The sequence below is a fragment of the Carcharodon carcharias genome, chromosome 15 (genome assembly GCF_017639515.1).
Source record: "Carcharodon carcharias isolate sCarCar2 chromosome 15, sCarCar2.pri, whole genome shotgun sequence".
Lineage (NCBI taxonomy): Eukaryota > Metazoa > Chordata > Chondrichthyes > Lamniformes > Lamnidae > Carcharodon > Carcharodon carcharias.
The window spans coordinates 75,809,860-75,835,993 of record NC_054481.1 but is presented as its reverse complement, the minus strand read 5'-3'; the positions used below and the strand labels follow the sequence as shown (position 1 = coordinate 75,835,993).

At 46.7% G+C, this 26,134-nt stretch overlaps 1 protein-coding gene across 7 annotated transcripts in view; it reads left to right on the top strand.

Moving 5' to 3' along the window:
- The window catches only part of alg1 (ALG1 chitobiosyldiphosphodolichol beta-mannosyltransferase), an 86,716-nt gene that overhangs the window by 48,736 nt on the left and 11,846 nt on the right, over window positions 1-26,134 (top strand). For 4 of the 7 annotated variants that reach the window (XM_041205952.1, XM_041205950.1, XM_041205946.1 and 1 more), the window contains 5 exons: window positions 16,252-16,311; window positions 16,810-16,920; window positions 17,364-17,478; window positions 18,233-18,308; window positions 24,504-24,548. In XM_041205952.1, coding sequence (XP_041061886.1) covers window positions 16,252-16,311; window positions 16,810-16,920; window positions 17,364-17,478; window positions 18,233-18,308; window positions 24,504-24,548 — 407 coding nt within the window. The remainder of the gene's footprint in view (window positions 1-16,251; window positions 16,312-16,809; window positions 16,921-17,363; window positions 17,479-18,232; window positions 18,309-24,503; window positions 24,549-26,134) is intronic. The other 3 variants (XM_041205951.1, XM_041205947.1, XM_041205949.1) reach the window with 2 other exon arrangements.

Genomic DNA, 26,134 nt, shown 5'->3' with positions numbered 1-26,134 from the left:
ATTTAAAACCATTTCCTTTCTATGTAAATATTGACAGACATTTCAAACCCACGGGAAACTGTCCAAAATCATTTTTATTTAAAGAGGGATATGAAAAATAATACATTTTTAATTTTCAAATATTAACTTTTGGTCTTCATTGTGGTATAATCTGCAATATATTAATGGTTTTGAAGGCCTCTTTAGCTGTGAATTCTGGGTTTCCTTTTTGGTATTTGTCAGGTAATCCACTTTGAAGTTAATTTGGGATGAGAAACCTTTGGGGTAGGGCATGAATAAAATAGGAATAGTGGAAAATTTACTTACTGTTAGAAATTGGATTTGGCAAATTTTCAGGTAGCTGAGTGGGGAGTCAAATTAGGCAGAATTTTAGCATGTAACCAAGAACTTGGAAGACAATTTTGTCAACATCAATAGATTTCCTGTTACCAACATTATTACCAGCCAATTCCTCTGGGACTGAAAATTAAAGGTTACAAGCTTAATTCTCTATGGTTTTAATTGATTTAATTAAAATATGACATTTTAATTTTATAACTTGTCGTTTATCTTTTTTTATTTCTGGAACCAAACTCTCTCCCTGCCTTTCTTTTTCTTTCTGTTTCTGATTTGACACTGTATTCATTCCCCCTAATTTACACTTCTTCTCAGTCCTTGTGCTGTTAATTTCACAATTCTTCAACCTGATTGGCCAAGGAGCTCCACAGTTGCTTGCCTTATTCACCCAAGTACTCGCTTAACCTTCAGGGTGTGACAGACTTTACAGAGCAAAGTGTGCTCTTCCCTTTCCTGATGCCTGGCAGTGTCTCCAGCTCGGATTTGAACTCAACATCTCTGAGCCATGAATTGTTCCACGAGCTGTAGACACTAGGTGCAGATAAGGTTGTATGGTGTCACGATATTGACACCAGAATCCCACATGATGCAGTCGTGGCCCACCACCTGTTTTGCTATTATTATCAATGTTTAGTTATTTTGTTAAAATTATGGCTGGTTATTTTAGTGCTATAGTGGTTTATCTAGTTTATTGAATTTAATAACATTGTAAATTAGAGTTTGACACACCTTCCCAGTTTAAATTGCAAAAATGAAATTGCCGTATTCATCAAACAGTCACCTACCTGTTGCCTGGGCACCATTCCCTGATTTTTCTTTTGTTAATCAATCTGCTTTTGAATCCTGTCCTGTGACGCTCCCCTGTAATGTAGATTCTACAATATTATCAACTCATACCAAATAAGTGAAAAATGTTCAACATATAAGCAATTCTACAAAGATACTTATTGCAGTTACATATCATTTATAAAGCAAAATTCATTATTCAACAAATATGGGGAAAAGGATCGAACTCCAGAGGCGAGATGACATCATTGCAGTATTTGAACAAGTGTGGCATTGAAGAGACCTAGTAAAATCGAAGTCAATGGGAATCAGGAGGAAAACTGCTTGGAGTCAATCTTGCACAAAGGAAGATGGCTGTGGTTGTTGGAAGTCAATCATCTCAGTCCTGTGACATCGCTCTGGGAATGCATCAGGGTAGTGTCCTAGGCCCAACCATCTTCAACTGCTTCATCAATGACCTTCCCTTCATCATGAGGTCAGAAGTGGGGATGTTCGCTGATGATTTCACAATGTTCGGCACCATTTGCAACTCCTCATATACTGAAGCATTCCATGTCCAAATGCAGCAACAGCTGGACAACACTCAGGCTTGGGCTGATAAGTGGCAAGGAACATTCGCACCACACAAGTGCCAGGCAATGATGACCTTCAACAAGAGAGAAACTAACCATCTCTTCTTGGTATTCAATGATGTTACTGTCAATGAAACATTATTATCATTATTATCAACATCCTGGACTTGCCATTGACCATAAACTTAACTGGACTAGCCGTATGAATACTGTGGCTTCAAGGGCAGACCAAAGGCTGGGAATTCTGCAGTAAGTAACTCACCTCCTGACCCAAAGTCTACACCATAAACAAAGTGTGATGGAACTTGCCTGGATGAGAGCAACTCCAGCAACATTTTTGAAAAGCTCAACACTATCTAGGACATTGGCACCCATCTGCCACCTTAAATTCCCTCCACCACTGGCACACTGTGGCAGCAGTATGTACCCTCTACAAGATGCACTGCTTCAATATCACCAGCAAACCCTGGACCTCTACCTCTTGGAAGGGGAAGGGCAGCATGCGGATGGGAAAACCTGCAAGTTGCGCACCGCCCTGTCTTGGAAATATATAAATTTTGTTGAACCAAAATCCTGGAAGTTCGGATCTAACAGCACCTTTGGAGTACCTTCACTACAGGGGCTGCAGTGAATCATGCAAGAGGGCAATTGGGGATGGACAATAAATGCTGGTGGCTCCAGGAATGTCCACATCCCATGAATTAGTAGATAAAATCTATGGAATCATAGAAAGTTTGTGGCACAGAAAGAAGCCACTTGCCCCATTGTGTCTGCACCGGTTGAAAAACGAGCCACCCAGCCTCATCCCACTTGCCAGCATTTGGTCCGTAGCCCTGCAGGTTACGGCACTTGAGGTGCATATCCAGACGCCTTTTAAATGAGTTGAGGGTTTCTGCCTCTACTACCCTTTTAGTCACTGAGTTCCAAACCCCCACAACCCTCTGGGTGAAAAAGCTTTTCTCATTGCTTCTCTAATCTTTCTACCAATCCCTTTAAATCTATGCCCCCTAGTCACAGACCTCTCTGCTAAGTAAATAAGTTCTTCCTATCCACCCTATCCAGGCCCCTCATAATTTTGTACATTTTAATCAAATCTCCCCTCAGCCTCCTCTGTTCCAAGGAGAGCCTATCCAATCTTTCCTCATAGCTGCAACTTTCCAGTCCTGGCAACATCCTCTGTACCATCTCTAATAACCTCTTCATAAATTATCAGATTGAGCAATGACCGAGACTGGGAGATACAAAAAGATGTTGCAGCTTTAACTTAAACTGGCAAGCAGCGTCTTCCTAGGGTATGCTCTAATTCGCCCTGATACTACTGCATGCCTTAAGCCCAAAAGGTACAGTTCATGTGGCATGCTTCCATTCGTTAATCAGGACAATTAAGAATAATGCAATTGAGGGCTGAAGTTAATTAAAGGACAACGAACCTCAGTGTTATTTTCTTATCACATGAAACGTTCCATTTAATAGTTGAAATCTTGGTAAGTTATCTTTGTATCTGCATGCTTTTCATAACCCTGCTATGCAGATGTCCCTAACTGGAGCAATACATACTTTAAAATACTGTTTGTATGTTATCATCCTGTTTCACTAGAACCAAGATACTCCCCCATCATGAAAATATACATTTGCTTTCACTTTGCGGTATAGAATGGTTACAGCACAGAAGAAGGCCTTTGAGTCTGTGTCGGCTCTCTGCCGTAACAATTCACCTAGTGCCACTTTCCTATCTTCTCCCCGTAGCCCGGTATATTCTTCCTTTTCAAATAATAATCTAATCCCCTTTCGAAAACCTCAATTGAACCTGCCTCCATCACACTCCCAGGCACTGCATTCCAGATCCTAACCTCCTGCTGCGTAGAAACATTTTTCTTCATGTCACCATCACTTCTTTTGCCAATCACCTTAAATCTGTGCCTTCTGGATCTTCATCCTTCCACCAATGGGAACAGTTTCTCCCTGTCTGCTCTGTCCTGACCCCTCGTGATTTTAAATACCACTATCAAATCTCCTCTCAAACTTCTCTTCTGCATGGGCAACAAGCCCAGTTTTCCAACCTTTCTACATAACTGAAGTTCCTCACCCCTCCGTCATTCTCATGAATCTTTTCTGCACTTTCAGTAATGATTTCATATCCATCTTAGGGTGTGGTGCCCAGAACTGGACCCAATAAACCAGCGGAGGCCAAGCCAGTGTTTCATATAGGTTTAACATAAATCGTTGCTTTTGTACACTATGATAAAAGCCAAGATGCTGTAAGCTTTATTAATCACTCTCTCATCTTGTCCTGCCAATATCAGTGATTTTTGCACAGGTCCATCTGTTCCTGCACATCGTTTAGATTTATACCCTTTATTTTATATTGGGCCGAATCTTTCATGGAGTGGCAATCACATACAAACATACAAAATAGGATGAAGTAGGCCATTTGGCCCCTCAAGCCTGCTCCGCCATTCACTAAGATCATGGCTGATCTGTTTGTGTTTTGAATTCCACATTCCCCCGATAATCCTTGCTTCCCTTGCCTAACAAGAATCTATCTACCTCTGCCTTAAAAATATTCAATGACCCCACCTCCACCACCTTCTGAGGCAGAGAGTTCCAAAGTCGCACAGCCCTCTGAGAGAAAAAAAATTCTCTTGTCTTAAAAGGGCAACTCCTAATTTGAAAGCAGTACCTCCCAGTTCTGGACTCTCCCACGTCCTTTCCACGTCCACCTTGTCAAGGCCGTTCAGGATCTTGTATACTTCAGCCAAATCACCCCTCACTCTTCTAAACTCCAGCGGAAATGAGCCCAACCTGTCTAACCCTTCCTCATGAGACAACCCAGGTATCTATCTAGTAAACCTCCTCTGAACTGCCTGCAATGCATTTACATCCTTCCTTAAAGAAGGAGACCAAAACTGCACGCAGTGTTCAAGATGCAGCCTTACCAGTGGCTTGTACAACCGAAGTAGAATATCCTTACTTTTATGTTCAACTCCTATCATAATAAAGGATAGCATTCCATCAGCCTTCTTAATTACTTGCTGTACCTGCACGCTAACTTTTTGTGACTCATGTACTAGAACACCTAGATCCCTCTGCACCTCAGAATTCTGCAGCCATTCTCCATTTAAATAATACTCTTTTTTATTCCTCCTGACAAAGTCAGATAGTCAGAAGCTTTTTCCCAGGGTGGAAGAGTCAATTAGTAGGGGACATAGATTTAAGGTGAGGGGAGAAAACTATAGAGAAGATGTGTGGGGCAAATTTTTTACGCAGAGGGTAGTGAGTGTCTGGAATTCACTGCCAGAGGAGGTGGTGGAAGCAGGTACAATAGTGGTGTTTAAGAGGCAGTTTGACAAATACATGAATAGGATGGGAATAGAGGGATATGGACCCCGGAAGTGCAAAATGTTTTAGTTTGACAGGCAATATGATCGGCGCAGGCTTGGAGGGCCGCAGGGCCTGTTCCTGTGCTGTACTTTTCTTTGTTCTTTGAACAACTTCACATTTTCCCACATTATAATTATAGTCCATCTGCCATACTTTTGCCCACTCACTCAAGCTATCTGTATCCAGCTACAACCTCCTTATTACTTCTTCACAACATTCTTTCCTACCTATCTTTGTGTCATCTTATACTTCAATCGAGTCATCTCTCGCTCTTCTAAACTCCAGTGGAAACGAGCCCAGCCTGTCTAACCTTTCCTTATAAGACAGCTCGCTCATTCCAGGTATCAATCTAATAAACCTCCTCCGAATTACCTCCAATGTATTTACATCCTTCCTTAAATAAGGAGACCAAAAGTGCATGCAGTATTCGAGATGTTGTCTCTGAAAATCAAGGCCCTGTATAACTGAAGCATAACATCCTTATTTTTACTTTCAATTTCTAGTAAGACAGGAAACTAATTCCACTAGCTTTCTTAATTACATGCTGTACCATCACACTAACTTTTTGTGACTCATGCACTCACCTAGATCCCTCTGCACCTTGGAATTCAGTAGTTGTTCTTCTGTTTAAGTAATACTCTGCTTTTTTATTCTTCTTGCCAAAGTGAACAACTTCATGTTTTCTCACATTATACTCCATCTGCCAGATTTTTGCCACTCACTCAGCTTATCTTTATCTGTCTGCAAACTTCTTGTGACTTCTTCACAACATACTTTCCTACCTATCTTCGTGCCATCTGCACATTAGCTCCCATGCCTTTGCTCCCTTCATCTAAGTAATTTATGTAAATTGTAAAAAGTTGAGGCCCCAGCACAGACCTCTGTGGGATCCCACTCACCAGATCCTGCCAACTCCCACTAGCCACACATCCTGCCCCCGGCCCTCCCTTCCAATGCCGGCTCTAGTTTGTGGCCTCTGTCGCTTCCTGACCCTTCTTCTCACTACTGACCCACTGGTTCGCAGACTTTCCCAATCCCTAAACCCCCCCTTTTGCTGCCAACCCACCAGTTCATGGACTCTCTCACTCTGACCCTCCTGTTCACTGTGGATACCTCTTTGTGCCAAACTTCCCACTCTGCACGTCTCCTGCTCGCCGGTTCCCTCTCTCAAGCCCTTGTTGTGAGCGAGGTCTCTGGAGATGACCAGTGAGAGGCATGAAGAGCAGCTTTGACTTGCCAAAAGCCGGAGGCTAGGAGGGTCAGGGAGTGGGAGAGGCTGTGAACTGGAGGATTGGCAGGGAGAGGGAGGGTCAGGGAGTCACTGTGAACTGGAGGGTTGTACCTGCTTGAGGTATCCACTGCAAGATTGGTTTGCCCAGAGAGAACCAGTACCGTCACAGGATGCAGTTTTATATAACTTATCTTCTTAGTTGTAGTTGTTATCTAAATTATTTTAAAGCACTGGTTCAGCTTCAGCTGTGTTAAATGTGGTGAAAGAGGGGACCTGAAGTCAATCTTTACTCAGTTTTACATTTATTCATAAAATGAAACATTATGAATGTATAGCCCCTAACCCTGCAACCCAGCACCAGCGTCAATAATTATCTCTTTATATGTGCTCAATAATCTAATGAATCCTTAACTTATACAGTTAACCGGTTGGAATATTGTTATCATGGCCTTAGGGATGTGCACAGTAGATTTACTAGAATGGCATGTCAAGAAATAGAAACTTACCTCATTTCCATGCTAAGGTCGGGAACTACAATTCCTGGCATGCCCCGGGAGTTTCCACACATACGCGGATCTGCAGGGGGCTGCAGGAGCGTAGTTCAGCGTTGTGAGATCTTCACACCAGGGACAAACTCCCAGGTTGCCTGTGTGGGGGGGAAAACATGGCATCAAAACCCAACCATGGGAGGCAGGAGTTTGGCACCAATACAAGAGGAGCCCTGGGACAAAGGACAGGGAGGGGAAATAGGGAGAGGTGCCAGAGAGAGGGAGGACCTGAGAAGGGGCCATCAGGAGGAGACAACCTGTAAAGAGAGAGACCACTGGGGAGTCTTGAGGAAGAGGCTCGAAGCAGTAAAAGTGCTGTGAATGACAGGCTCCAAGTAGTGAGGGCTCAGGAGAAGCCCTAGAGAGTGGAAAGGCAGCATAAGGTTGGTGACTCCATGCTGCGGGCTGTTAGGGCAAAGGTAACCCTTTGGAACCATGGTGCTCTGCTTGGCACGGCTGAAGAGCTGAAGTTGTGCCTGTGGGGTTGGTGCTGGAGTGCAGATTCAGGAATCCAGGGGAACAAAGTCTTGGGAGCCTGAGAGGTGAGCAGTCATTGAGGCAGTCTGAGTCGGAGTGACTTTTGGTGCAATTCCAAGGTTGCATCTTCAAAAGGGAAGAGTGACGACTTGCAATTCCTCATTAGGGAGACAGAGTTTTACTGAGGTTATGTAACTCACAGTGGACACTGATATCTGGGTGCGTTGCTGAGAAATCCATGGGCTCTGTCTTGGTCATTTTTGCAATTTAACATTTGGGTCGGGTATCAGACTACAGTTTGCCTGATAATTCACATGTACCTCATGGTGATTCTGATTTTAGAGCATAGGTTTTGCCTGGGTAATTCACTGCATTTTTTCTGATAGTACGATGGGATCTTTTAATCCACCTGAGGTGTTCACTGGTGTCTTGATATAATATCTCATTCAAAAGGTGGCATCTCCCTTGCTTTAGATTACATGCAAAAGTCTCTGGAGTTGGGCTTGAACCCATAACTTTCTGACTCAGGCGAGAGAGAGCGCTAGCATCGAATCATGGCAGGCCCTTTAACCCAGACTTATCCAACGTACGACCCGCGAAGCCCCTCTATTAGGCCCCCGGAGCTAGTTTTCAAAATGCTGGTCAAACAGGTAAGTTTGAATGGAAGATTCTGCATGGAGTTGATATACCTGGTGTCTCCACCTGGGATGCCCAGATAGGCTCACTGCCTATCAGCAGCAAATGTGGGAGAGAAACAAACTGCAATCAGAGGAGCAGCGAACACCAGCAGCAGTAAGTACAGGGCCTGGGGAGTGGAGGTACCGGGGAATGTGGACAAGGGATTGGAGGTTTCGAGGAGTGTGGACAAGGGAGTGGAGGTTTCGAGGAGTGTGGACAAGGGAGTGGAGGTTTCAAGGAGTGTGGACAAGGGAGTGGAGGTTTCGAGGAGTGTGGACAAGGGAGTGGAGATTTCGAGGAGTGTGGACAAGGGAGTGGAGGTTTTGAGGAGTGTGGATAAGGGAGTGGAGGTTTCAAGGAGTGTGGACAAGGGAGTGGAGGTTTTGAGGAGTGTGGACAAGGGAGTGGAGGTTTCGAGGAGTGTGGACAAGGGAGTGGAGATTTCGAGGAGTGTGGACAAGGGAGTGGAGGTTTTGAGGAGTGTGGATAAGGGAGTGGAGGTTTCAAGGAGTGTGGACAAGGGAGTGGAGGTTTCAAGGAGTGTGGACAAGGGAGTGGAGGTTTCGAGGAGTGTGGACAAGGGAGTGGAGGTTTCGAGGAGTGTGGACAAGGGAGTGGAGGTTTCGAGGAGTGTGGACAAGGGAGTGGAGGTTTCGAGGAGTGTGGACAAGGGAGTGGAGGTTTCGAGGAGTGTGGACAAGGGAGTGGAGGTTTCGAGGAGTGTGGACAAGGGAGTGGAGGTTTCGAGGAGTGTGGACAAGGGAGTGGAGGTTTCGAGGAGTGTGGACAAGGGAGTGGAGGTTTCGAGGAGTGTGGACAAGGGAGTGGAGGTTTCGAGGAGTGTGGACAAGGGAGTGGAGGTTTCGAGGAGTGTGGACAAGGGAGTGGAGGTTTCGAGGAGTGTGGACAAGGGAGTGGAGGTTTCGAGGAGTGTGGACAAGGGAGTGGAGGTTTCGAGGAGTGTGGACAAGGGAGTGGAGGTTTCGAGGAGTGTGGACAAGGGAGTGGAGGTTTCGAGGAGTGTGGACAAGGGAGTGGAGGTTTCGAGGAGTGTGGACAAGGGAGTGGAGGTTTCGAGGAGTGTGGACAAGGGAGTGGAGGTTTCGAGGAGTGTGGACAAGGGAGTGGAGGTTTCGAGGAGTGTGGACAAGGGAGTGGAGGTTTCGAGGAGTGTGGACAAGGGAGTGGAGGTTTCGAGGAGTGTGGACAAGGGAGTGGAGGTTTCGAGGAGTGTGGACAAGGGAGTGGAGGTTTCGAGGAGTGTGGACAAGGGAGTGGAGGTTTCGAGGAGTGTGGACAAGGGAGTGGAGGTTTCGAGGAGTGTGGACAAGGGAGTGGAGGTTTCGAGGAGTGTGGACAAGGGAGTGGAGGTTTCGAGGAGTGTGGACAAGGGAGTGGAGGTTTCGAGGAGTGTGGACAAGGGAGTGGAGGTTTCGAGGAGTGTGGACAAGGGAGTGGAGGTTTCGAGGAGTGTGGACAAGGGAGTGGAGGTTTCGAGGAGTGTGGACAAGGGAGTGGAGGTTTCGAGGAGTGTGGACAAGGGAGTGGAGGTTTCGAGGAGTGTGGACAAGGGAGTGGAGGTTTCGAGGAGTGTGGACAAGGGAGTGGAGGTTTCGAGGAGTGTGGACAAGGGAGTGGAGGTTTCGAGGAGTGTGGACAAGGGAGTGGAGGTTTCGAGGAGTGCGGACAAGGGAGTGGAGGTTTCGAGGAGTGCGGACAAGGGAGTGGAGGTTTCGAGGAGTGCGGACAAGGGAGTGGAGGTTTCGAGGAGTGCGGACAAGAGAGTGGAGGTTTCGAGGAGTGCGGACAAGAGAGTGGAGGTTTCGAGGAGTGCGGACAAGAGAGTGGAGGTTTCGAGGAGTGCGGACAAGGGAGTGGAGGTTTCGAGGAGTGCGGACAAGGGAGTGGAGGTTTCGAGGAGTGCGGACAAGGGAGTGGAGGTTTCGAGGAGTGCGGACAAGGGAGTGGAGGTTTCGAGGAGTGCGGACAAGGGAGTGGAGGTTTCGAGGAGTGCGGACAAGGGAGTGGAGGTTTCGAGGAGTGCGGACAAGGGAGTGGAGGTTTCGAGGAGTGCGGACAAGGGAGTGGAGGTTTCGAGGAGTGCGGACAAGGGAGTGGAGGTTTCGAGGAGTGCGGACAAGGGAGTGGAGGTTTCGAGGAGTGCGGACAAGGGAGTGGAGGTTTCGAGGAGTGCGGACAAGGGAGTGGAGGTTTCGAGGAGTGCGGACAAGGGAGTGGAGGTTTCGAGGAGTGCGGACAAGGGAGTGGAGGTTTCGAGGAGTGCGGACAAGGGAGTGGAGGTTTCGAGGAGTGCGGACAAGGGAGTGGAGGTTTCGAGGAGTGCGGACAATGGAGTGGAGGTTTCGAGGAGTGCGGACAATGGAGTGGAGGTTTCGAGGAGTGCGGAAAAGGGAGTGGAGGTTTCGAGGAGTGCGGACAAGGGAGTGGAGGTTTCGAGGAGTGCGGACAAGGGAGTGGAGGTTTCGAGGAGTGCGGACAAGGGAGTGGAGGTTTCGAGGAGTGCGGACAAGGGAGTGGAGGTTTCGAGGAGTGCGGACAAGGGAGTGGAGGTTTCGAGGAGTGCGGACAAGGGAGTGGAGGTTTCGAGGAGTGCGGACAAGGGAGTGGAGGTTTCGTGGAGTGCGGACAAGGGAGTGGAGGTTTCGTGGAGTGCGGACAAGGGAGTGGAGGTTTCGAGGAGGGTGGACAAGGGAGTGGAGGTTTCGAGGAGTGTGGACAAGGGAGTGGAGGTTTCGAGGAGTGTGGACAAGGGAGTGGAGGTTTCGAGGAGTGTGGACAAGGGAGTGGAGGTTTCGAGGAGTGTGGACAAGGGAGTGGAGGTTTCGAGGAGTGTGGACAAGGGAGTGGAGGTTTCGAGGAGTGTGGACAAGGGAGTGGAGGTTTCGAGGAGTGTGGACAAGGGAGTGGAGGTTTCGAGGAGTGTGGACAAGGGAGTGGAGGTTTCGAGGAGTGTGGACAAGGGAGTGGAGGTTTCGAGGAGTGTGGACAAGGGAGTGGAGGTTTCGAGGAGTGTGGACAAGGGAGTGGAGGTTTCGAGGAGTGTGGACAAGGGAGTGGAGGTTTCGAGGAGTGTGGACAAGGGAGTGGAGGTTTCGAGGAGTGTGGACAAGGGAGTGGAGGTTTCGAGGAGTGTGGACAAGGGAGTGGAGGTTTCGAGGAGTGTGGACAAGGGAGTGGAGGTTTCGAGGAGTGTGGACAAGGGAGTGGAGGTTTCGAGGAGTGTGGACAAGGGAGTGGAGGTTTCGAGGAGTGTGGACAAGGGAGTGGAGGTTTCGAGGAGTGTGGACAAGGGAGTGGAGGTTTCGAGGAGTGTGGACAAGGGAGTGGAGGTTTCGAGGAGTGTGGACAAGGGAGTGGAGGTTTCGAGGAGTGTGGACAAGGGAGTGGAGGTTTCGAGGAGTGTGGACAAGGGAGTGGAGGTTTCGAGGAGTGTGGACAAGGGAGTGGAGGTTTCGAGGAGTGTGGACAAGGGAGTGGAGGTTTCGAGGAGTGTGGACAAGGGAGTGGAGGTTTCGAGGAGTGTGGACAAGGGAGTGGAGGTTTCGAGGAGTGTGGACAAGGGAGTGGAGGTTTCGAGGAGTGTGGACAAGGGAGTGGAGGTTTCGAGGAGTGTGGACAAGGGAGTGGAGGTTTCGAGGAGTGTGGACAAGGGAGTGGAGGTTTCGAGGAGTGTGGACAAGGGAGTGGAGGTTTCGAGGAGTGTGGACAAGGGAGTGGAGGTTTCGAGGAGTGTGGACAAGGGAGTGGAGGTTTCGAGGAGTGTGGACAAGGGAGTGGAGGTTTCGAGGAGTGTGGACAAGGGAGTGGAGGTTTCGAGGAGTGTGGACAAGGGAGTGGAGGTTTCGAGGAGTGTGGACAAGGGAGTGGAGGTTTCGAGGAGTGTGGACAAGGGAGTGGAGGTTTCGAGGAGTGTGGACAAGGGAGTGGAGGTTTCGAGGAGTGTGGACAAGGGAGTGGAGGTTTCGAGGAGTGTGGACAAGGGAGTGGAGGTTTTGAGGAGTGTGGACAAGGGAGTGGAGGTTTTGAGGAGTGTGGACAAGGGAGTGGAGGTTTTGAGGAGTGTGGACAAGGGAGTGGAGGTTTTGAGGAGTGTGGACAGGGGAGTGGAGGTTTGGAGGAGTGTGGACAAGGGAGTGGAGGTTTCGAGGAGTGTGGACAAGGGAGTGGAGGTTTCGAGGAGTGTGGACAAAGGAGTGGAGGTTTCGAGGAGTGTGGACAAAGGAGTGGAGGTTTCGAGGAGTGTGGACAAAGGAGTGGAGGTTTCGAGGAGTGTGGACAAAGGAGTGGAGGTTTCGAGGAGTGTGGACAAAGGAGTGGAGGTTTCGAGGAGTGTGGACAAAGGAGTGGAGGTTTCGAGGAGTGTGGACAAGGGAGTGGAGGTTTCGAGTTGTGTGGACAAGGGAGTGGAGAGAGAGAATGACGGGGGAGTTGAGAGAGAGTGTGTATTACGGGGGAGTTGCGAGAGAGTGTGACGAGGTGTTGAGAGAGAGAGAGAGAGAGTGTGACGGGGAGTTGAGAGAGAGAGAGAGTGTGACGGAGCGTTGAGAGAGAGGGAGAGTGTGACGGGGAGTTGAGAGAGAGAGAGAGAGTGTGACGGGGGAGTTGAGAGAGAGAGTGTGACGGGGGAGTTGAGAGAGAGAGTGTGACGGGGGAGTTGAGAGAGAGAGTGTGACGGGGGAGTTGAGAGAGAGAGAGTGTGACGGGGGAGTTGAGAGAGAGAGAGCGTGACGGGGGAGTTGAGAGAGAGAGAGCGTGACGGGGGAGTTGAGAGAGAGAGAGCGTGACGGGGGAGTTGAGAGAGAGAGAGCGTGACGGGGGAGTTGAGAGAGAGAGAGCGTGACGGGGGAGTTGAGAGAGAGAGAGCGTGACGGGGAGTTGAGAGAGAGAGAGTGTGACGGGGAGTTGAGAGAGAGGGAGAGTGTGAAGGGGAGTTGAGAGAGAGAGAGAGTGTGACGGGGAGTTGAGAGAGAGGGAGAGTGTGACGGGGAGTTGAGAGAGAGAGAGAGTGTGACGGGGGAGTTGAGAGAGAGAGCGTGACGGGGGAGTTGAGAGAGAGAGAGTGTGACGGGAAGTTGAGAGAGAGAGAGAGTGTGACGGGGAGTTGAGAGAGAGAGAGAGAGAGTGTGACGGGGAGTTGAGAGAGAGAGAGAGAGAGAGAGAGCGTGACGGGGGAGTTGAGAGAGAGAAAGCGTGACGGGGGAGTTGAGAGAGAGAGAGCGTGACGGGGGAGTTGAGAGAGAGAGAGCGTGACGGGGGAGTTGAGAGAGATAGAGCGTGACGGGGGAGTTGAGAGAGAGAGAGCGTGACGGGGAGTTGAGAGAGAGAGAGAGAGAGTGACGGGGAGTTGAGAGAGAGAGAGTGACGGGGAGTTGAGAGAGAGAGAGGGTTTGACGGGGAGTTGAGAGAGAGAGAGAGTGTGACGGGGGAGTTGAGAGAGAGAGAGTGTGACGGGGGAGTTGAGAGAGAGAGAGCGTGACGGGGGAGTTGAGAGAGAGAGAGCGTGACGGGGGAGTTGAGAGAGAGAGAGCGTGACGGGGGAGTTGAGAGAGAGAGAGCGTGACGGGGGAGTTGAGAGAGAGAGCGTGACGGGGGAGTTGAGAGAGAGAGAGCGTGACGGGGAGTTGAGAGAGAGAGTGTGACGGGGAGTTGAGAGAGAGAGAGAGAGAGTGTGACGAGGCGTTGAGAGAGAGAGTGTGACGGGGAGTTGAGAGAGAGAGAGAGAGAGTGTGACGGGGAGTTGAGAGAGAGGGAGAGTGTGACGGGGAGTTGAGAGAGAGAGAGGGTGTGACGGGGAGTTGAGAGAGAGTGTGTGACGGGGGAGTTGAGAGAGAGAGTGTGACGGGAAGTTGAGAGAGAGTGTGACAGGGAGTTGAGAGAGAGTGTGACGGGGAGTTGAGAGAGAGAGAGGGTGTGACGGGGAGTTGAGAGAGAGAGAGAGTGTGACGGGGGAGCGGGAGAGAGTGCGCGTGAGGGGAGCGGGAGAGAGAGTGCGCTCGAGGGGAGCGGGAGACAGAGTGTGTGCGAGGGGAGAGGAAGAGAAAGTGCGCATGAGGGGAAAGGGAGAGAGAGTGCGCGTGAGGGGAAAGGGAGAGAGAGTGCGCGTGAGGGGAAAGGGAGAGAGAGTGCGCTCGAGGGGAGCGGGAGACAGAGTGTGTGCGAGGGGAGAGGAAGAGAAAGTGCGCGTGAGGGGAGAGGGAGAGAGAGTGCGCATGAGGGGAAAGGGAGAGAGAGTGCGCGTGAGGGGGAAGGGAGAGAGTGCGCGTGAGGGGAAAGGGAGAGAGAGTGCGCATGAGGGGAGCAGGAGAGAGATTGCGCGTGAGGGGAGAGGAAGAGAAAGTGCGCGTGAGGGGAGAGGAAGAGAAAGTGCGCGCGAGGGGAGAGGAAGAGAAAGTGCGCGTGAGGGGAGAGGGAGAGAGAGTGCGCGTGAGGGGAGAGGGAGAGAGAGTGCGCGTGAGGGGAGAGGGAGAGAGAGTGCGCGTGAGGGGAGAGGGAGAGATAGAGTGCGAGTGAGGGGAGAGGGAGAGAGAGAGTGCGCGTGAGGGGAGAGGGAGAGATAGAGTGCGAGTGAGGGGAGAGGGAGAGAGAGAGTGCACGTGAGGGGAGAGGGAGAGAGAGAGAGTGCGCGTGAGGGGAGAGGGAGAGAGAGTGCGCGTGAGGGGAGAGGGAGAGAGAGAGTGCGCGTGAGGGGAGAGGGAGAGAGAGTGCGCGTGAGGGGAGAGGGAGAGAGAGTGCGCGTGAGGGGAGAGGGAGAGATAGAGTGCGCGTGAGGGGAGAGGGAGAGAGAGAGTGCACGTGAGGGGAGAGGGAGAGAGAGAGAGTGCGCGTGAGGGGAGAGGGAGAGAGAGAGAGTGCGCGTGAGGGGAGAGGGAGAGAGAGAGAGTGCGCGTGAGGGGAGACGGAGAGAGAGAGTGCGCGTGAGGGGAGACGGAGAGAGAGAGAGTGCGCGTGAGGGGAGAGGGAGAGAGAGAGAGTGCGCGTGAGGGGAGAGGGAGAGAGAGAGAGTGCGCGTGAGGGGAGAGAGAGAGAGTGCGCGTGGGAGAGAGAGAGAGGCCGGAGGGGAGAGGGAGAGAGAGAGTGCGCGTGAGGGGAGAGGGAGAGAGAGAGTGCGCGTGAGGGGAGAGGGAGAGAGAGAGAGTGCGCGTGAGGGGAGAGAGAGAGAGTGCGCGTGAGGGGAGAGGGAGAGAGAGAGTGCGCGTGAGGGGAGAGGGAGAGAGAGAGTGCGCGTGAGGGGAGAGGGAGAGAGAGTGCGCGTGAGGGGAGAGGGAGAGAGAGTGCGCGCGAGGGGAGAGGGAGAGAGAGAGTGCACGTGAGGGGAGAGGGAGAGAGAGAGAGTGCGCATGAGGGGAGAGGGAGAGAGAGAGTGCGCGTGAGGGGAGAGGGAGAGAGAGAGTGCACGTGAGGGGAGAGGGAGAGAGAGAGTGCGCGTGAGGGGAGAGGGAGAGAGAGAGTGCGCGTGAGGGGAGAGAGAGAGAGAGAGTGCACGTGAGGGGAGAGGGAGAGAGCGCATGAGGGGAGAGGAAGAGAGAGAGTGTGCGTGCGGGGAGAGGGAGAGAGAGTGCGCATGAGGGGAGAGGGAGAGAGAGAGAGTGCGCATGAGGGGAGAGGGAGAGAGAGAGAGTGCGCGTGAGGGGAGAGGGAGAGAGAGAGAGTGCGCGTGAGGGGAGAGGAAGTGTATGAGCTGAGTGTGTGCAGGCGCAATGTGTCTGTCAGTCTGTCTCACTCCCAGTATCAGGGTTCTCATTTACCCTGACCCCCACACACCATCATGTACTCTCATCCAGTCTCTCAATGGGTGAGGGTGAGTGAGTGAACACCCTGAGTGAGCCGGACACAACACACCCACTATTATTGCTCTTTTGTTCAGCCAGTCGGTTCTTTTCATACCTCAGTTCTATTTTGAAATTCATATTTATTGCTGTGCCAAAGTTTATTCTTCCGAGGTTTGCTCATCAGCCCCTTAAGTGAGATAAGTTTTGAAAAGTAAACCACCACCACCACCAAGACCCCCTACCCCCACATGAAAAGATTGGACAAACCTGCTTTTACCAAATTATGCGTTAAGATTTTGAATTAGTACTTAGTCTTGTGGTAAGCCAGTTATTCATGAAGTAGCTAACTCACACTTCGATTGCCTTTGTACTTCTTTGCTTTTGAAATTATGGAACTGTTGTGCATTTTTTTTGAAATGAGTGTAATTTATATTATTGCATTCTTTTGACAGTGTATGAAAGCTTCATAACCAATGGTATAACCTTACCATCCCTTGTTTGTGCCATTACAGGTATAAAATTTGTCTCTTCCCTTTTCCCCTAATGCTCTCTATTTTGCTGCCTTTTCCTCCTCCCCACTTCATCCTCTCTACTGAAACTTGTCCCTCTCCCTCCTGCTCGCTTTGCCATTTCTTCTCCCCAAACTTTTCATCCATCCCCAACCTTTTCATTTTCCACCCACCCCACCCTCTGCCTCCTGCCTCCCCACCTCACCACCCCCACCACCCCACCCTCAACCACCACCACCTCACCACCACCCCACCTCCAACCACCATTTCCCCACCCCCCCACCCCCAACCACCATTTCCCCACCCCCTCCCCACCCCCCCACCACCTCCCCACTTCCCCACCCCCCACCACCACTCCCCACCTCCCCTCACCCCCACAACCACCATCCCTCCATCCCCATCCCCACTCCACCCCCATCGCCACTACCCCCTGCTGCCACCATCCCCCTGCAGTTTCAATGAATGTGAATTTCATGTTAAAGTTATTTTCTTGTTTTTCAGGGAAAGGTCCACAACAGGAATTCTATAATCGTCTCATTGAGAAAATGCATTTTAAATATGTTCATATTTGCACTTTGTGGCTTGAAGCTGAAGATTATCCAGTGCTGCTAGGTAAAATTACTCAGATAGTCAAATAGCAGTATTGATTGTGTTACCTTCACAATAATTTTAATCAATGCTTGATTTTACTTCATAATCCAAATCTGTTTGAATTAATATTTTTCATAATGCTTTACATATTATGTAGATCTCAGTGTCTTGACTTATTTTCTGTGTTGATTTGCTGTCCAGGGAACATTGTTGAGCTTAATGAGTTTTGAATATTTAGTTGTAAAATTGGATTCTAAAGGCAAAGAGTTTTATTACATCCAGACAATCTGCAGGACCTTACAATGTTGTCACTAAAATAATTAAGTGTTCAAAATTCTTAAAGATGATTGAAAGATGCATTTCACTAAAATATTTTCCACTGAATCGCAAGGTCCACAGTGCAGTGAATTCACAAATTTATTTATTTTTTTCTTCACAACTTATATTTTGTGATAATTTTGCAGGTTCTGGTGATCTAGGAGTTTGTCTTCACAAATCAACCAGTGGGTTAGATTTGCCTATGAAGGTGGTAGACATGTTTGGTTGCTGTTTGCCTGTATGTGCAGTTGATTTCCAGTGGTATGTAATAAGGCAAATATTACCTTTTTGATTCTTTCTTTAACCTTCACTTCTACTGGTTCTGAATGGAAGCACTTTTAAGTAAAAGATTGTTGTTTGTTCGCATTTTTTTCTTTTACTTTTAACAAACCCTGTTAATTGATTTCCTCTCATTTAAATTGGGGCTGGCCAAACCTGCCAATATATTTTTGTTTTGTGAGACTCATTTTTTACCTTCATCTAGATAATAAAATTGTACGTGAGCCTTGTGCTCCAGAAGCAGGGAAACATCTCTTATGGGCTTTTGCCTTGTTAAAATGTTAACATTTCATAAGGACTGCGGGTGTCTGCTCAACAGCATTCCCTTTCGTTAACTATACAACTATTATCTTCCCAGTCCCAGTCAATTCACTAGGATTAGCTCTACCACTAAACAGGAACTTCGGAGCCAGCAGAACACCACACGTTGTCAGAACAGTAGCTTCATTGCCTCTATATCCCTAAAGGGCAGTCAGCACTGAAGACTCCCTGCCTAAGTTCAATTTTTATATTTTCTTAATTAATTTTGACATTTTTATCTTTCATTATATTATGGAAGTTCAGACTTCTGCACTTGCTATTATTGGTGCCCATTCTCGCTTCGAACTAATTCCTTGGTGTGATTGATTTACAATGTTTTTAATTGGCTGTCATCCTTTCTTCCCTCTCCCCTCTCTATCAACCTCCTTTTCTGACAATTAAGGTAAACTGTAACTTTTTTCCCCACATTTTACAGTTTGCATGAACTTGTGAAACATGAAGAAAATGGTTTAATATTTAAAAATTCCCAGGAACTGGCTGTGCAACTGAAGGTAAAAGAAACACTGTGCTGAAAGAAATATTGGATATTTGCACTTTTAAAAACTATCCCTTTGTTCCACTATCTGTTCCAATATTTTTTTTACATGTAAAATTTTAGCTTTTGCTGTATTCCATTAATGAATAAGTCTGAAAGTTTAGTGCCAGAAACTTAAAAGATTTACTAAAAATTCCCTCACTTGCCTTTGATTGATACATGAATCATAGTAAACATAAAACTGATGCATGTCTACAAACTTGTAGGTAGACAATCCATTGGACAAAACCTTGCACATCTTGAGCTTTATCTCTGGTGTCTTCAGTTCAAGCAGCCTGTAGGTTATTAGGATACACTGACTTTTATACCGCTTCTATCGCACACCCACTTTGGGCATATAACTACAGCACCATTTTCTGTCTGAAATACTGTCCAGTCTTGCAGTGCAGACATTTGGCCACACCCCTTATCCCTTGAAGGTACCAAAATTCATTTCTGTCCTACTGCATTTCTGTATCCAATGCTAAGCTTGCTTAACTATTGTCAACTAGTATACTGCTAAAATCATGTGATGCAAATCTCTTCCACGGTTCTATTGTCTACAGGAGTACATTTAAATATAATGTACATAAAATTCTTCCTGTAACTTGCTCAAACCCCATTCGTCATCTTTTGTTGCATCAAAATGCCTCTAGATGTCAGATTTTTTCTCTCTCTCAATACCACTTAATCTATGATTCCCTTTTATGATATCAATCTGTTTTATCACAGCTAACCTGACAACACCCAGAGTAATTAACCTTTCCTTATGTAATTTCCTTAAATTCTGGGATCAAATATGTAGCTACTGTCTGTACAAAAGGCAGACACGACAATTAAAGATCCTTTTACTTGCAAGAACATAATTGTGATGGCATTTCATACAGCTATTGTAAACGAGAGTCTCCCTTCTTGGTAAGCTCTCCCTGGCAGCACCATAACATTGCTATACTACCTTGGCTTGTACTCCGTCTAAAAATGAAATATCCTTTTTGAAATAAGGAGATCAAAGCTTACACACTATTCCAGATGTAGCCTTTCTAGAACCAAATACAATTTTAAAATGACCTCACTTGCCATGCATTCCAACATTTTGTTTAATTTCTTAACAACATGTAACATGGTCTGGGTGGTTTTAGCACCAATCCATTAAAACTCCATACTCTGTCCGGTTCTGATACCTGAAGTACAATCCCATTTATTATGTAATCCACATCATAGGGAAGATGATGGCATAGTGGTAATGTCACTGAGCTAGTAATCCAGAGGCCGAGGCTCTCTCTGTGAACATGTGTTCAGATCCCAACATGGCAGCTGGTGGAATTTAAATTCAGTTAATAAATCTGTAATGTAAAGCTAGTTTCTGTAATGGTGACCACATAAAAATATTGTCGATTGTTGTAAAAATCCATCTGGTTCACTAATGTCTTTCAGGGAAGGAAATCTGCCATCCTTATCTAGTCTGGTTTACAGCAGTATGGTTAACTTTTAACTGCCCTCTTAGCTGGCCTAGTAAGCCACTCAGTTCAAGGGCAATTAAGGATGGGCAACTAGCCTTGCCAGTGATACTCAGATCCCATGAAAGAATAAAGAAAAAAATGCCCTCTATCAAACTTCATAACCATATATAATTTCTGCATTAATTTACATGTCATTTATTCTCACATTGACCAGTCTTGTCAATAATTTGTAATTAATTCTGTTAATCTGAAAATTCGTTCAAATATCCTAATTTTTTTTATTTTCTATGTCAATACAACTATGCTTAGACATCCAAACAGATAAGAATATAAGAAATAGGGTTAGGAGTAGACAATACAGAACAGATGATGAAGGGTTATCCACCTGAATTGTTAACTCTGTTTCTCTCCCCACAAATGTAGCCCGACCTGCTGAGTTTTTCCAGCACTTTGTTTTTATTATGCTATGAAGTGGAATGTCTAGATTGGAAGAGGGTTAATTTCAATGCAATGAAAAGGGACCTAGCCAGGGTAAATGGAACCAAAGCCTGACAGGGAGAATTGTAACAGAACGATTAGTGATCTTTAAGGAAGATCCTTTCAATGAAATAGCAGGGCAATGGCACTAGGTCAAAATGTTCATTTGGAGAGCCGGTGTAGACACGATGGGCCGAATGGCCTCCTTCTGTGCCATTAAGTTCTGTGATACTCAACTCATAAGACGACCCCTTCAACCCAGGAATCTGAACTATCCCAATTGCAAGTATGTCCCCCCTCAAGTAAGGTGACCAAAGCACAGTATTCTTGGCATGGACATTCCTGTACAGTTGTAGTAAGTCTTATTATTTGAATAATATTCTGCTGCTACATTCTTCCTTCCCAAGTGGACAACCTAACATCTTTCCACATTATATTCCATCTGCCAGAATTTTGCCCAATCGCTTAACCTTTCTATATTCCTTTGCAGACTCTTTGTATCCTCCCTGCAACTTGCTTTTCTACCTATCTTCATATCGCCAGCAAAGTTGGCTACACTAAATTGGTCCCTTCATCCAAGTCATGAATATAGATCATAAATAGTTGAGGCCCCAGCTCTGATCCCTGAAGCAGCCCATGTCCAAATGCAGCAAAACCTGGACAATACCCAGACTTGGGTTGACAAGTGGCAAGTAACATTTGTGCCACACAAGTGCCAGGCAATGACCATCTCCAATGAAAGAGATCTAACCATCGCCCCATGATGTTCAATGGCATTACCATCACAACCCCCCATTATCAACATCCTGAGGGTTACCATTGACCAGAAACTGAACTGGACTAGCCATATAAATACTGTGGCTACAGGAGCAGATCAGAGGCTAGGAATCTTGGGACAAGTAACCCACCTCCTGACTCCCCAAAGCCTGTCCACCATCTACAAGGCACAAGTCAGGATGGAACACTCTGCACTTGCCTGGATGAGTGCAGCTCCTACAACACTCAAGAAGCTTGACCCCGTCCAGGACAAAGTAGCTTGCTTGATTGGCACACCATCCACAAACATTCACCCCCTCCAACACTGACACACAGTGGCAGCAGTGTGCACCATCTACAGGATGCACTGCAGGAACTCATCAAGGCTCTTTAGACAGCACCTTCCATCCCAGGGTCACTACCATCTGGAAGGACAAAGGCAGCAAATAGATGGGCACACCACCATTTGGAAGTTCCCCTCCAAACCACTCAACATCCTGACTTGGAAATATATTGCCTTTCCTTCACTGTCGCTGGGTAAAATCCTGGAACTCCCTCCCTAACAGCACTGTGGGTGTACATACACCACATGGACTGCATGTTCAACAAGGCAGCTCACCCTCCTTCTCGAGGGCAATTTGGGATGGGCAATAAATGCTGGCCTAGCTAGCAACACCCATGTCCCATGAATGAATTAAAAAAAAAACAATACTAGCTATGGTTTGCCAACCTGAAAATGACCCATTTATACCAACTCTCTGTATCATATTAATTGGCCTGACTTGTGTCCATGCTGCACCATATACCTTTATCTTATGTAGTTCTTTTATGTGGTGCCTTATCAAATGCCTTTTGGAAATCCAAAGACCATCTACTGGTTCCCCTTTATCCACCCTGCTTGTTACATACTCAAACTCTAATAAATTTGGCAAACACAATTTCCCTTTCACAAAACCACGTTGACTCTGACTGTATGTATTATGATTTTCTAAATCTCCCGCTACTGCCTATTTAATCATGGGTTTTAGCATTTTCTCAATTACAGATGTTAGGCTAACTGGCCTATAGCTTCCAGCTTTCTGTCTCCCTTTTTTCTTGAACAGTGGTTTTACATATATGGTTTTCTATTCTGCTGGGAGCTTTCCAGAATCTAGGGAATTTTGGAAGATTACAATCAAATGTATCCACTAACTCTACAGCACTTCTTTTAAGATCTTAGGATGCAGGCCATGAGGTCCAGGGGATTTGTCAGCTTAAGTCCCATTAGTATTACCGTTACTTTCTACCTCGTGATTGTTTTAAGTTTCTCCCTTTTGCTTCTTAATTTTCAACTATTCCTGGGGTGTTTTTTGTGTTTTCTACTGTGAAGACAGATATAAAATACTTGTTCAAAGTCTCTGCCATTTCCTTGTTTCCCATCATTAATTTCTTAGTCTCGCCCTCCAAGAGACAAATGTTCACGTTAGCTACTCTCTTCCTTTTTATATACTTGTAGAAACTTTTATTGTCTGTTTTTATATTTCTTGCTAGTTTTCTCTCATACTCCAATTTCTCTCTCTTTATATTTATTTTAGTCAGCTTTTAGTCATCAGCAATCTAAATCTTCCCTACCACTGATATTCAGTTTTGTATGCCTTTTTTGTCAAATTTATACCACCCTTAGCTTCCTTAGTTAGCAACTAATGGCGTATCCTTCTGGTAGAGTCCTTCTTTCTCAATGCCTTTCAACCTATTTTCCCAGTCCACTTTAGCTATCTGTCTTCATACCCTTGTAATTACTCTTGTAAGTACCCTTGATCATGTTATGACCACCCTTACTGCGGGAATCCTTAACTATGAGGGGCGAGGTACTGGAGGACTGGGGAATTGCAAACATTACGTCCTTGTTCAAAAAAGGTTATAAAGATCTGCCCTGCAATTACAGACCAGTCAGTTTAACTTGAGTGTTGGGGAAGCTTCTAGAAACAATTATTTGGGATAGAATTAATAGTCACATGGAAAAATTTTGATTGTTTTGGAAGAGCCAGCATGTATTTGTTAAAGGAAAATCGTGTCTGCCTAACTTACTGGAGTTTTTGAAGAGATAACAGATCACAGATGGTTGATGAGGGCAAGGTCGTAGATGTGGTGTATATGGACTTCTAAAACGTGTTCGATACAGTGCCACACAATAGACTTGTGAGGAAAGTTATAGGTCATGGAATAAAAGGGGCAGTAGCAACGTGGATACAAAATTGGCTGAGGGATAGGAAACAGAGTGATGGTTAATGGGTATTTTCGGGCTGGAGGAGGGTTTGTAGTGGAGTCCCCCAGAGGTATTGGGACCCTTGCTTTTCCTGATATATAAATGATCTAGATCTTGGTGTGCAGGGGACAATTTCAAAGTTTGCGGATGTCACAAAACTTGGGAGAATTGTAAACCGTGAGGAGGACAGTGTAGAACTTCAGCAGGATATTGACACATTGGCGGAGTGGGCAGATAGGTGGCAGATGAAGTTCAACATGGAGAAGTGTGAGGTGATGCACTTTGGTACAAAGGATATGGAGGGACAGTATAAAATAAAGGATACTATTCCAACAGGTGTGCAGGAGCAGAGAGACCTGAGTATATATGTACATAAGTCATTAAAGGTGGCAGGACAGGTAGAGAGAGCTGTTTCTAAAGCATACAGTATTCTAGGCTTCATTTAATAGGGGCATAATAGGGAGGTTATGATGAACTTATATAAGACACTGGTTAGACCTCAGCTAGAGTATTGTGTACAGTTCTGGGTGCCACACTATAGGAAGGATGTGAATGCATTGGAGAGAGTGCAAAAGAGGTTTACGGGAATGATTCCAGGGATGAGACACTTCAGTTATGAGGAAAGATTAGAGAAGTTGGGCTGTTTTCCTTGGAGAGGAAAAGGCTGAGAGGAGACTTGATAGCAGTTTCAAAATAATGAGGGGTCTGGACAGAGTAGATAGGAAGAAACTGTTCCTGCTTGTAAATGGATCAAGTCCAGAGGGCACAGTTTTAAAATGTTTTGCAAAAGAAGCAAATGCGAGGAGAGAGACAACTTTTACACACAGTGAGTAGTTAGGGTTTGGAATGCACTGTCTGGAAGTGTGGTGGAGACAGGTTCAGTTGAGGCATTCAAGAGGGCAATGGATGATTATCTAATAGAAACAATGTGCAGGGCTACGGGGAAAAAGCAGGAGATTGACAATAAGTTACAATACCCAGAGAGCCGGTGCAGACACGATGGGCTGAATGGCCTCCTTCTACACTGTAACAATTCTGTGATTCTGTGATTAAGGAATCTAGGATTTAGCTTTCAGTTCTAGACAAGGTTCAGCATCTGATCCATTAACTTGAGCTTCAACGCAAATGCTGCAGTAAGTGTTCTTTCTGTCCAGCATTTTCCATTTATAGATTACTCTTCATGTATTTTACCCATTTCCATTTTGCTTGTTTCGTTGTTGGAAAATTACATCAGACAACTGGAGAGCTGACACAGACTGTAAACAATCTGCAGTATAAGGTGTGTAATGTTGTGAGATGTTTTACAGGCTGTACTAGCATTAATCTATACTACAGCCAGACTCTGTGGGAGCTGTTTATATTCTGATTTCTTATCTGTATGACTGCAGTTCTTCTGTCATTTCATTGATCATGCTGCATCAATTTACAACGGTATTTTATAAATTAAAAACAGCCCCTGACGTAACCCAAGTTTGGAAAGACAAAATCCGTCCTTGGTTTTCTGCGCATGTGCAGCCGCGTATTAGTGGCCATCTTTGCTACCATCTTGCGTTGGCAGGTGACCCAGTGTTGATTGAAACCACAGGAATAGAAAGGCCATGAGATTGCAAGTTCAACAAGTAGCTGTGAGTAGGTGTCAGAGCATTTAACTGGGTACGACAAGGTATCAGTGGGCATTGGAGGTAGTCCAAAAGTCAAACATGAGCCATCAGAGGTTGGTGCAGGGGCCAGTGGAGATGGACAGCTAGTTCATTATTGACCATATTCCCCTTGTTACAGACTAAATGTGAATCCAAGAATTAGAGGTTAGATAGGATGCACTGAGATTGCTGAGAGAAGTAAGAGTAGAAATAGTCAAGGCCTTTCAATCATCCTTAGAAATGGGAGTGGTGCCAGAGAACTGGAGGATTGCAAATGTTTCGCTCCCGTTCAAAAAAGCGGAATGATATAAATCAGATAACTACAGGCCAGTCAGACTAACATCGGTGTTGGGAAACATCTGGAGATCATAGTCCAAGAAATAATGGAGAGGGGTAATGAGGAAAATACAGTTGATGTGGACATGAACTTTCAAAAGACATTTAATAAAATCAGATATAATTAGCAAAATTGAAGCCCATGGGATTAAATGGACAATGGTAGGTGGTGAAAGGTTGTTTATTAAACTAGAGGAAAGTATGCTGCCTGCAGGGGTTGGTATTAACACTTGTTGTTTTTGATGTTTGACCCTGGGCTTGGACAAATTTCAGAGTTTGCAGATGACACACAGCTCGTAAATGCAGCAGGGTGAGTAGCAGACACATGGCAGGTGAAATTTAAGTGTGGAGTGATGAATTTTGGAAGGAAAAATTGAGAGGCAGGATAAATAAAATGGTATGATGCTAAAGGAGATGCAGTAACGGAGATCTGGGGTTGATATATACAAATCTTTGAAGCTTGCAGGACAAGTTGATATAGCTGTGTTTTTAAAGCGTGTGAGATCCTGGGATTTATACACCGGTATAGAAGTTTTTTTTTAATTCACTTACAGGATGTGGGTGTTGCTGGCTAGGCCAGCATTCATTGCCCATCCCTAATTGCCCTTGAGAAGGTGGTGGTGAGCTGCTTTCTTCAACTGCTGGAGTCTATGTGGCATAGGTACACTCACAGTGCTGTTAGGGAGTTCCAGGATTTTGACACAGCGACAGTGAAGGAATGGCGAAATATTTCCAAGTCAGGATGGTGAGTGACTTGGAGGGGAACTTCTAGGTGCTGATGTTCCCATCTGTTTGCTGCTCTTGTCCTTCTAGATGGTAGCGGTCATGGGTTTGGAAGGTGCTGTCTAAGGAGCCTTGGTGAGTTCCTGTTTGCATCTTGTAGATGCCA